Raw genomic sequence first — 12,451 nt, 5'->3', positions numbered from 1 at the left:
AAAAGATTAAATTTTTTATTTCTATGTTGCCTAGAATCTCAGCTTTTCTGTTAGTGAACCAAAGAAACCCTCTACATTATAAGGAGGGATATATATATATGTATAAAATAACCATCCATTCACCACAAATGTGGAGGAGTTTTGTGTCAGGATTATATCTTGTGTAAACTGGAATGCTGTTAATGAAGATTACTCATAATTTTTGTTCTTGGAGATCTCCTTTCTTCCCAGTATTCCTCCTCTATGTTTTGTAGCCCTGTTACCAGTCTTCTTTGTACTGGTTTCCTATATTGCCATAGACACTTCCTTGCTTTCCTGTCTCATCATAAAAATATAATTTACTATTCACACACATCTATTACCATTTAAATAGGAGAAAAACACTCTCAGCAGATTGGAGCAGTGCTCTAGGAGATCAGAAAGGCTGCACAACTGCGTGCTCCCTGAACCTACTTATCCTCTTCAAAGCTGTCTTGTCAGGAGTTAGGCATCACATTTTCCAGTGGTTTTGTTTTCATCCTGACATGTGTCTAGTAACAGGAGGGTTTTTAAAGTGAGTAGTAGGGGAAGACTTTCCTAGCAGTCCTAGTTAGCTCAGGAATTATTTTATTCATGAAAGTCATACTTCTTTCTGGGCTTTTTCTCATGTTTGTGGTGTTTCTTAGGAAGAACATGGCACTGTCTGGCAATCAGAGATGATACCAAAGGTTGGGGTGAACACAGTATGGGGCTGACAGGCACTGCCAGAGCATGATGTATGGCTTTAGGCTAAAGCAGGCATGCCAGGTTCATTCCTCACAAGGGACACAGACAGGTATCTGCCCTACAGAACCCTAGAACCCTTTTTGCTGCTGACTTCATAGGAACACTGCAAATCCCTTTCTTGTAGGGACCTGGGCCTCAGCTCTGGGCCAAATTTGCAGAATGCAAAGCCAGTGGATCAACACATCCCAGTGCATGACAGGCCTCCCATACTAGTGCCCGGAGAGCTGTATTGATCAAGGGCCTAGCCCCAGTGAGGCTTTAAAAACAGAGTGCTGAGCATCACAGTTCTGTGGATGCAGGCAAACCTGGTTAGGATCTCACTCTTCAAAGTCCTCATGTATTAGGGACCTTCAGTCCATATACTTGGAAGGCCAGACAACTAAAGCAGCTTCTCTCTTGTGTTAATTACTTGTGACCCATTCTGTCTGTTCCCAGCAAAGTGACTTCAAAAGAAGCCAAGTACCAATTTTCTGGGTGGCTGAACATTAAGAATTATGAAGTAAAGTTATGAAACATGCTATTAAAGGAGATTTCAGTCCCACAGTTACACAGAGAGACAGTAACTCAGAGTATGCACTAAACTATTAGCAAACTATAGACACTGTCAGTAAATCTCAATGGGACACAAGCCACATTCCTGTTTCTGCTTCCTACCACAGCAACCCTCCCAGGGCTGCAGGAGCTATTGCTGTGTGAAATGTTTAGCACCCTAAATCCAGTACTTGCACCGGTGCACAAGAACATCGGAACAGGTCTGCTTACCCAGTCAGTGAGTGTCATGTGTAATAAACAGCTAAACCTTATGATTAATTAGAGCTTTGGTTTGCAAGAATTAAAGTCATGTAACGCTTCAGCAGTCCTGCTGTTCAGGCAGATGATACGTTGCTGCATTCATCAGGGAGAAATGAAAGGTGCTGAAAGGTCCTTGTAGTGACATTACCAAGGCAGCCCAACAGAAAATCCTGAAACCACCCCAGCCTGCTGTGTGGTTACAGCTTGTGTGTGAGAACACAACCAAGAGGACATTACTTGTAAGATGAGGTCCTTCTTGCTAATGAAGGAAGCCTCCAATGCCGTCAGAGGGGCGGAGGTGTGTACACACATTTTTCTGTTGTACACAGAACTGACAGGGTCTATATTGAAGCCCATATTCTGCTTGTGCAGAAAAGTAGATTGTAATTTCTCCCCAACTTAATGGGTTCAGGAAGGTGATGGAGCTCCTGCAGTGGAGAATGTGCTGTGGAGCCTGGCTCTGCATGTAAATCCAACCAGACAACTTCAGTTCCTGTCTCTGTATTGCAGAGGGGAACTTGGTGCTGCCTGCAAGTGGGGTGAAGCAGCATGTATTAAATTATTTTGTTTCTGTAGCACCTCTGGGTACCAGCCATGTCTTCCCAGCCAGCCCAGAAGAGCCTGGGAGACCATACAAGTATTCAGAGGCATCTTTCTGCAGGAATATGAGCTCCAGAAGGTCAAGCTGCAATTACTGACTAGTTTTTTCCATTTCAGTGTTCAAAATGCTATTCAAGCCAGTTTCTGGATGTGTTTGAAGCCCATCACATGGCTGTGGACTCAGTCATCTGGAATCCATACCACCCAAAAGTCTTCATTTCCTGCAGTTCTGACTGGACAGTCAAGATCTGGGATCATACCATTAAGTAGGTCTTGCTGGGTCCAGCCGTGGGCGGGGAGGTACAGCCTGACATGCCAGCTGCACGCATAGACTTATACCTCAGTCTCAGTTTCCCTCTTAGGTCTTGATATGGCTAATTGCTCTCTTATCTCCAGTTTTGGGGCTGGTGGCTCAGATTTGTACTTCTCAGGTATGAGGCATAAGATTTGGCATCATCCACCCCAGGAACTTGCCAAGTAGTGCAGCTCAGCACAGAGCCTGACTGCTTTGCTTTGGACCTGGCTTTCTTCAGTCAGGACCTGCTGTGGCGGGGTGATTCTGGAGCAATGCTGTAGAGAAATATCAGGGGCTGGCTTATGGCCTCGGGGGCCAGACATCTCCTAAGAGCCAGAGAGGAAAAAAAAAAAAAAAAAAATTGGAACATTTAAAAATGCATAATGGAGTTCGGGGTTAGTGGTTGAGGAATGTCTGGTTTCAATCAGGAAATTGATTTTGTTGTAAATCAGTCAGAGTCAAGTATTTCCTGTTGCCAATACTGCTGTAATGTTCAGTGTTGTTTTCAGAAGTCCAGAGAGGTAATCACTTTTTCCTTTATGATTCTAAAACAGAGAGACTCCATCTTGCTGTTCATGTTGGGGAGGAAACGTTCAAAATGCATTCAGAAAGAAAAAATCATGCTACCTTTCTTCTCATCACAGCAGGACCCATCCCAACCCATTTGGGCTGATGCTCAGCTTTGGCTCAGACCCTAGCTAGTATCTGACATAGAGAAGTACTGCATCTCCCACTCTTGCATCTGGCCTTGAACAACACAAGCTGCAGCATCAAAATGTTTATACCTCAATGTTTCGCTTCCAGAACGGCATATGTTTAAATGAGTTCTTCTCCCTGGATCTTTTTTTACAGGACTCCGATGTTTGTTTATGACCTGAATTCTGCTGTAGCGGATGTTGCTTGGTCCCCTTATTCCTCCACAGTCTTTGCTGCAGTCACCACTGATGGCAAGGTGAGAGACTGGGAGTAACACTGCTCTGATTTGAGCTGAGAGAAAGTCAAAGGATATTAAGGCTGAGTGTGGGGACAGGTCAGCCCATGTCAGGCAGCTGTAGATCTCCCATGAGCAGGAATCTGCTACAGTGACAAGCTGACTTGGCTGCAGCTTGCTTGAGCTGCTTGCCTCTGGATGGTAGGGTCACTTTGGTAGCTCAGGGCCCTCAAACTATTAATTCCTCTTTGCTCTGTATGATTACAGAGGACACAGAAGTCATAAAGCAACAGAGATCAGGAAACCTGCACAGCAGCATTTCTTATGCCTTCTTCCCCTCAGGTCTACCACACCCCTACAAGCAACACGGCCAGAAATCTCTGAGCTGCAGCCCAACCATGCAAACAGGTGATGTTAAATCACAAATCAATGGGCTTTTAGCAGATGCTGAGGATCAGCTGCACATCTCACTGCGGCCTTGACAAACCCATTAGAAATGCATGTGGGCCCTCTCTCAGCACAGTTGCTTCTTGGGCGGCCAAGCCCCACCAGCCCCTCTAGCATAAGCAAGCCAAATTTCCCTGCAGTCCTAGCTTGCTCCTTTTACTCCAGGGATGGAAGTACTCAGAGGACAGAGAGGAAAGCAGGGTTCAGGGAACAGGCTGCTTTTTCCTGTGCTTTCCTGCCTTTGACATGCATATCCCTGGGCATCAATTCCTTACTCCTCAATGCTGCTCCTGGTTTGAGGTAGTTTTGCAAATCCATGCAAGTCCTTGCTTGCTCTCATTTTGACCACATCGGTGCAGGTGTGCAGCTTGCACATGCCAGGAGAAAAACACTTAACTCCCTCAGCGTGAAATCAGCTTATTAAACCAGTGCTTCTCTGGGGATGGAGAGACGATGCTCCAGATCAGAGCACCCCTCATATGAGATGACATCAGGGCATTGGTTGTGAACCTCCAAGCTATAGAGAAGCAATAGAATAAAGTGTTTATATACTTATATTGATATTAAAAAATCAGTTATAGTAATATGCCCAGGGTCAGCCAATAGAACTTTATTCCAATTAAATAAAATCAACATTTTCCCACTGTGCAAGGCTGTCTCCAAGAGTAACGATTTGGTAATGAAGTACTTAGACCAGTCCTAATACTGAGATGATGGCAGTTATATTTTTGCCCCTAGCCATCCATTGTAGTAGCTCAGATGGTTAATTTGGACTTGGCAAGTAGCCAGGGCACATAGCTATCCATCAACACTGGTTTTGTACTGTAAGACCACATTGCTCTGTCACCATGGGCTGTATATTTTACTGGTATAAATTGGGAAGTCTGTGCAGTTTGGCCAAATTACTCTAGCAAAAAGGTGGCCTTTATATATCTCCATCAATGAATTGATGCCTTGGCAACTTTATTGCAGTTTAACCTTTATGTTATAGCAAAAAATTCATTTCACTGATGCACTGGCTCAGGCTGTGAATTTGTCTCTCTGAAGCTAAGCAATAGAAATCTTCTCACTGGGGCACCTGGTCTCCCTTGGAAGCTCAGGGTACCACAGCCTACCGAAAGCAGTGTTGATGTTTTTCCCTCGCAGGCAGGGTCAGGACTGGGCTCTTTGTTCATGAATCTGTCTGTCCCCATTCTCCCACATACCAAGTGAAGGGCCTGCACAAATGAAATACATGCATTCAGTGTTACACATCCTCTGACTTGTTTTCCACAAGTGAAGTTGTGGGTGCCCTCAAATCTGGCAAGGGTCCTGCTGACATTCATAGCTTCGATTGAGTGCTGGGGTAAGCAGTGCAGAGAACTGTGGGTACCCCAGCTGTGTCCTGGCGCCCAGCTGTGGGGAAGAGGTTGGAGATGTCTGCAGGCTGCAGGCAGTGATACATCCTGGGCAGCGTGAACAGATGGAGGGTAAACACTGGGTGTACTTGGATTTCTTATTTATGTGGTCAAGCATCAGCAATGATAGCTCAACTCTGGAGAGGCTTTGCACTACTCACTTGGGCCAAGTTCTTTATCAGAGCTTTACCGGCTGCAGAGAAGCTCCTAAGGGCTGGGCAAGAGTTTGTGCAGTGGGGTCTTTCCATAGACCCCTAGCTCGTCCTAGCTACTGCTGTAGTGACTCTAGTTGTGTTGTTGCAGTCACATTAGTGGCAGCATCCATGAACCTGGAGTTCATATGAGTTTATGGATAAGACACACAACTGTCTAACTTGGCAGCACTGCACCCAGGGTATCTCACATTGGCTATCCTACCTTGGATCTAATTCAGTAATCCTAATTATATCCTAATCTAGTAGCATCTAGTTCTACTTTATGCCTTTAATCCCAAACTCTGAGAAGACTGGCTGTCAGCCATGAGCAGCCCAGAAGTGGGCTGCCTAGCAGGAGAGGTCCAGGCAAGAGCTGCCTTCCCATTGCAGTAGGCTGGCCAGCACTGATGCTGATAGAAACTGTGGGTATCTGTGTTGGCCATAAACAATGCTGTTTGCAGCAGGGTGTGCCTGAGACATAGTTTCTATTTTGAGCAGAACCTTCTAGATTTGCAGTGGAAGTGGAATAAATAGTTGTTTACAGCCTTTTTGTTCCTGGACATATTCCACTTTGTAGTAGAGTGCACTTCTTGGGAATAACTCTGCACCTTGCAAAGGGCAGTCTCCATTAATGCTGGGAAAAAACCTACTTTAACAGGATATTAACAGCATATTCTGTGATTCTATGATACAGAAAACTACAGGATGTGCAGCCAGAAAATAAAACATTAAAGGCCTCCTGCTCATAAAGAGCCTTTAGCTTTGCATCCACACATAATTATGCCTTCAAAACTTGAAGGTTGACTGGAGGTCATTTTAAATTCAGGCCCTAATTACAGTCTTAAAGGGATACCTGGCATATTTTGAAAAACCCATTTCCTTATTCAAGCTGGTGCTGTGTGTCCAAAATGTGTGTATCGGCTCCCTAACTCTTAAGACTGACTTGGAAACTGGAGCATTTTAGAATCTCCATAATCCCCATAAATCCAGGAAGTGGTCATTTAAGAAAAGCTGTGAATATCAGGGGCATTATGATAAAATGTGTGTGTGGGCAGCTGGGTATCTGCTTTGGACAGCATCACCTCTTCATAAATAACCTGAGTATGCACATTCTGCTGCTGGTGCATTGGATATTAACTGCTACTATTGCTCTTTACCATGTTCTGGGTAATTTCCTTAGTGTTCTGCTCTGCCTGATGGCCATTTTATTTCAGAATGAGCATAAATGATTTGCAATGAAAATTGAAATAAAATGAAATGATCAGTGAGACGTGCACATCCATGCCAACACTGCCTGGAAAACCCTCTAATTCTATAAGTAGGTGCCTGAATAAGTGGCCTGATTTTAAAAGGACTGGACAGTTAGCTGCTTTTATGGAATGTACTGTCTGCTGGATGCACTCAGAGTGGTTGCTATAGAGCATTCAGCTTTGGTTTCAATCAGTGTGCTAAGTCCACTGCAGTTTTGCTCTGTGATTGCATTCCAGATGACACTTAGATTCCTTGAAGACTCCATAGTGGTTCCTGAAGCAGACAGGTGGAGGGATCTGTTATTTCTAAACAGGAGTCCTGCAGCTCAGTTGACTGGCAGAAGCTCTGTGATCCCTCCAGGCCATCTCCTACAGGGAGGGACCTGGGTGCAGATACTGATGTGATTAGCACTGAAATAAGATGAAGTTAGAGAATACCTGGTTTAGTTTAGGTTGTAAATGATAAAAGCCTAACATGAAGAAAAAGGCTATCTGGGATGAAAGACCTACTTTGGAAATAAAAAAAAGGTGGATGTGCATACCTGGACCCTTACACTTAGGATGCACAAAATCTGGGAATGTTGGTCAGCTTATTTTAAAGACAGGCGGCAGAGAAATGGGGAGGGATGGAATTCAGTCCTTGTGGCATTCAGCAGGATTTGCCTTTGGGAGTTTGCTGTAAGCCCATCTTAAACTTACACTTAAAGCAGAAAAAACACCCTGAAACATGTAAAAGTGGGAATTATCCCTGAAATTTCCTTCTTGGGCTTCTTTTACTTACTTTCCTTAAATACAAAAACAGCACTGACAGGTTATGCTATGCAATGCTGCAGATCTCCACTTCTGGCTCACTCCAGGTGGGCGGATGCTTTCTTGTGCTGAATTCATGCATGTGTTGTTACCCCTGTTAAAAAAGCCAAAGACACCCATGTCACAAGTGTCCCCAGATGGCTGGATCCCAGGCTGGGGACCACAGCTGCCCCATGCAATAGCTGTAATGGTGTGGTCAGGCTGGGCTTGTTCAACCTGAAAGAGGAACCCAGCAGCAGCCTGCCAGTTCCTACAAAGACATCATCAAGAAGTTTGAGCCAAGCTCTTCACAGCAGTGCATGAAGGGACGATGAGACACAACAGCTGAGAAGAGTTGAAATGAGAGATTTGGATGGATATAACAAAAATCTTTCGCTATGAAGGCAGTCAAGTAATGGAACAATTTGCCCAGAGAGGTTGTGCCATCTATGTCCTTGGAGGTTTTCAAGACCAGATTGGGTAAAGCCCTAAGCAACCGCATCTGACCTCAGAGCTGATGCTGCTTAGGGCAGGAGGTTAGAACAGAGACTTCTGGGGGTCTCTTGCAACCTGAATTACCTTCTAAACCTGCAGTGCTAGGAAATGTCCTTGTGTGAGAAGGAGGATCCCAGGGGGTTTAGAACAGACTTGGGAACACGTACTAAGTACAAGTCCATTTGCTGTCATGTTTTTGTGGTCTGTGTCCTTCATGACTAATGCAGCAAGAGCAAGGTGATGTTATAGCCATCTTTAGTAAATATTGATAGCCTCAAGATAAATGCCATCTAAGTGTGCACTCTGCAAAGGAAGTTGCTTAGACATATGCTCCAGGACTTCTCCTGATTATTGAAGCTGTTGACCTTTCAAGATGTGAAATTCTTGAAACAACACAAACCTTCAGGAAATTGTCTAATGGTTTGTGCTGCTCAGGAAGTAAGTGTGCCCTTTCCTACTATTGTAAACATATTTTACTGAATAACTCTTCTGTTTGAGAAGTCTTGAAGACCAGGTTCCTGTTGTGTCTCATTTACAGGATAAGATGCTGAAGAAATGCGTGTTGTCTTGATACCCATCCTTTCCCAGCTAGGAGAGAAACACTTGTTTAGCGCTGGCATATGTGTGTGTGTTCATACGGCAATTTGCAGAGACTTGCTGTCCATCCAGCATTGACTGGTAGCAAAAGCCAATCTGTCTTTAAAAGCATGAATGATTTTGCAGATAAGAGGCTTGATAAACCTTTCAGGTTTGCAAGTATTTCACTGGGTATTTTGGACTTAATCCTGCCTCTCCTTGCAGGCCATGAATCAGGGGTGCAAGGAGACCTCTCGGCATCAGTCAACACTTTTGCCCAGAGAAGTCATGACTGTGAATCTCTCATGGCTACAGCTGTCTCTGCTGCTTCTGAGTCTTTCCTCCTACCTTTCTGCAGTAGCCCATGGGGTCCATCCATGCCTTATGGGGCCACTGCTAGCTCTGCAGGGCTGGGGTAAGGCATCTCCTGGCTCTCTGGACCGTAGCTGGGGCAATTGCTGGGGTGTGAAAACACTAAATGAGTTCAGGTCCCATTGCAATCACCCACAAGGATCTTCGAGTAAGGCTGAAGTGGGCAGAGGCTTTCTCAAAATGGCTTTGAAATTGCATTCACAGCATGAGTGGTTGTTTTCCAGTAAAACTGTTCGTTTTCTTCTGCCACAAAACCTAAAAGGTTCTTTCTTATTCCCTGCTGAATCTTTAAGATTGATGTGGACTGCTGGGCAGACTTCTGTCTGCTTTAAAACAAGGGCTGGTGGCATGTCAAAGCTCAGTGAGTTAGATGGGCAGAATCCCTGGAACTGATGCTGCCTTCACTTTGTGCCAGTTGGGCTTTTCCTCCCCCAGCCACCAGACTCTGTGCATTGGCATTTCTCTTCCCTAGCAGCTGCTTTTCAGGAATAAAGCTGGCTTGGAAGACTTTGGTTTGCCCTGCAGGGTCTGAAGCCCTCACCTCTATCCTACTGCAGCTCTCATCCTATCATAGGGTGCTCTGGTGAGCTCCGAGCCTCAAGATGTGCATCAGACACCTCACGACACTACTGCTCACTCACATCCCTTAGCTACTCAGTTGCAGGTGAGGTGACTTTTCAGCACAGTAGTTGGTTTCAGTGCAAAGTCAAACTGATATATTTAAACCCCTTTTTGTCAGTGGCTTTTCAGGAGTTGGTTCTTACACAGATGCTTGCAGGCCATTTTTTCATTACTAGAGCTATTGCTCTTTCAGGTTATGAAATGCAACATTTTGACGAAACCCTGCTGAGATTAACTGGTTTGTTCAGCCACACCAAGGAACAAAGTTTGTCTTTTTGTGCTTGCATGGACATATGTGAATGAAAAAATGACTTGAGCAGCATCTCCAAAGATTTTGTTGATTCATCTGTTAAACTTTGCATAAAAATCTACAGGGAGCACAGAGCCCACCAGGAGTATCTGCACGAGTTTAGAAAGCTGCTTTGCTCTTCATTATTGGCCACCTCTAAGAATGGCCCCTCACTTAGGTTTGCAGGTGGGCAGCATTGGCATTAGGGCCATTGAGAGCCTCCATCAGTCTGCCCCGTCTCTGTCCTGCTGTACAGAGACAGCAGTTCCTGAACCTTGTCATTTATTGTTTGGCATTTTATAATGACCTGAAATCTGTGCTGGTTTGTTTTAAATGCCAGTCTCCAAACTGTGACAGTTTGGTATCTGCCATATGAACAGCTTTGCTGGCCTGCCACAAGGCTGCAGGTGGTGGAGGCACTGCTTCTTCTGTCAGCCTTGATGCTGCCCTTGCTTGTGCGACTGCCTGCCTTCACCCATGCCCAAGCCTCCAGCACTGACTCTCCGTGGTGGGGCACAGCCAGGACCTTGCCAATGTGTGAAGAGGTGGAGCTTGGTCTTAGTCTATGAGGACCCCATTTCAGCCTGACATCAGGGACTGGACTGTGGGTCACAGAAGAGAGGGTGCAGGGGGACTGGCACAGCTGGGATGTGTTTGCATAGCACAGCCTTGGGAGGTTTGCCCCAGGGCACGTAACAGACTGGTTGAAACAGTCTCCCAGTTCTTCCCTAGGTATTTGAGATGGGATAAAGTAGGGAAGTGTCAGAGGACTGAAAGAAAGACTCTTTGCCCAGTATTCAGGAGCACGACAGTGCAGGACAGATTAGGCAGCCTAAATAGGCTATCCAGAAAGATGCTGAGACAAATCATTGAACGGTCTATTTTAAGCACTGATAGATCAAGGAATAGCCAGTCTAGTAAGGATATAGTAAGACCATATCACATGAAACTGATTTAATGCTGTTCCTGAGAGTAACAGGCCTGGTAGATCAGAGGAGGGAGATGTAATGCATGCTTACAGGTTGACTTTGGGAACACTGTTGACACAAGCCCATAAGCAAACTACTAGGTAGGTGAGAAGGTGGATGTGGCACGATGGAAGTCATCCTCGGCAGACTGTGTGGTGCAGCTAGGGATGCTTTGGGGACTGGGGCTGTTGCTGAAAGCCAGCAGTAATTGTGGGGGGACGAAGGGGAGAGAACTTACAAGTGTTTTGGTGCCAGAACTGGAATTGTAAATGATCTTGACAACCTCAGCACAATTTGCAATCAGTGAGATGAAGTTCAGTAAAGACAGAAACCAAATGTGCAATATGAACACTAACTGGGGAAGCAGCAAGACTCTAAGGGAGGCTGGGGCTGGAGACTGCCTGCACTGCATGCTCTTGCTAACACTGTGCTGCTGAGTCAAACCCTGGGAGGTGCAGGGGAGAGTCACCCTGTGAGCACAGCCAGGGCTCAGGCAGGACTTTGGATGCTGGTACCATCTCTGCTGTTGCAGAAGGGATTGCAGTGTAGTGCAGAGGTATTGGCTGCTACCATCTGCCTAGCTGTTGCATGAGTTCAGCACAGATTAGTTTCTCTGTTTGGCTTTTACCTTTCAGAAGTAATTTGGAAAGTAACATTAATTTTAGTACGAAAGTGAAGAGCAGGAGGAGGCTTTGTGATTCATTCTGAAGCACACTATTAATGTTAAAGAGTGAAAAAAAAAAAAGTCATGGGCAGTATAAGAACATCATATTAGACCTAACTGAAGTGCAGCCAGCTCAGGGGTAGGATGTATCAGCTATTTAGCACCAGATAACAGCATTCAGAAGTGTGCAGGACTGAGACATGAAGGAGATTATCCTAATCACTGAGACTTTCAGAGCAGAGCCAGGAGGGCAGAAGTGGAGACTGACAAGGCAGTTAGCTGGGATAAACAAGCACTTTCTTGTAAAGCAGTGTAACAGGGTTTCCAAAAAGGTATGAATAGCAGCCCTTCTATGTACTGAGGCTTTGATTTCTTACTGACTTGTGGGAGTTGACTGAAGTCAGCTGAGGCCAATGCTGTTTTCCTAGCATGCCAAATTGGGAGTGACCCAGTTCTTACTGAATGAGGCAAAGCTGAGAGATGCAGCCTTACAGTGAAGCGTCTCCTACAGTTAAATCAGGTGACATAGACGTTCCCTTCACTGCTGTGTTGCACAGTCTGGAGCATTGGGCTGGGATGCTGCAGTGCAGAGGGATGTGCTTAGCCCTCTCCAGTGCCCCAGGACATGCAGTTGGCTGCCAGCTGGCAAAGCTCACCTGGCTCAGCCCAGAAAGCAACTTTCACAGACGACTGCTTATCCTTCTGTGCTCAAAGTTACCTCTGAACATACCTGTAACAGAGCTGGAGCACATCTTTTTACCGGTAGCATGAAAGTGCTGTGAAAGCCTGTGAATTTTAGGGTCAGTCTGGTGCTGGTATCAGGGCAGCAGAGGACCAACATTCCTGTGTCACCATTGCAGAAGCAGGGAAGCAATTAATGTTTTCTGAGTTGGGTCTCCTTTCCTCCTGCCAAGCCCCTGACTGCCCCAGATCAGAGGGACCAAGGACTCTCTTACAACCCTTATTGTATTGGAGGCTGTTCTGGATGCACTGGGAGTATAGAAAT

General features: G+C 45.5%; 1 protein-coding gene across 3 annotated transcripts in view; it reads left to right on the top strand.

The window, feature by feature from the left end:
* Positions 1-12,451, top strand: part of DNAI1 (dynein axonemal intermediate chain 1) — a 150,915-nt gene that overhangs the window by 104,874 nt on the left and 33,590 nt on the right. For all 3 annotated transcript variants that reach the window (XM_056323884.1, XM_056323883.1, XM_056323882.1), the window contains 2 exons: positions 2,275-2,423; positions 3,305-3,404. In XM_056323884.1, the coding sequence (XP_056179859.1) occupies positions 2,275-2,423; positions 3,305-3,404 (249 nt within the window). The remainder of the gene's footprint in view (positions 1-2,274; positions 2,424-3,304; positions 3,405-12,451) is intronic.

The sequence above is a fragment of the Falco biarmicus genome, chromosome Z (assembly GCF_023638135.1).
Source record: "Falco biarmicus isolate bFalBia1 chromosome Z, bFalBia1.pri, whole genome shotgun sequence".
Taxonomy (NCBI): domain Eukaryota; kingdom Metazoa; phylum Chordata; class Aves; order Falconiformes; family Falconidae; genus Falco; species Falco biarmicus.
Note: the sequence above shows the minus strand (reverse complement) of the source record. Positions and strands in the feature narration are given on the sequence as shown.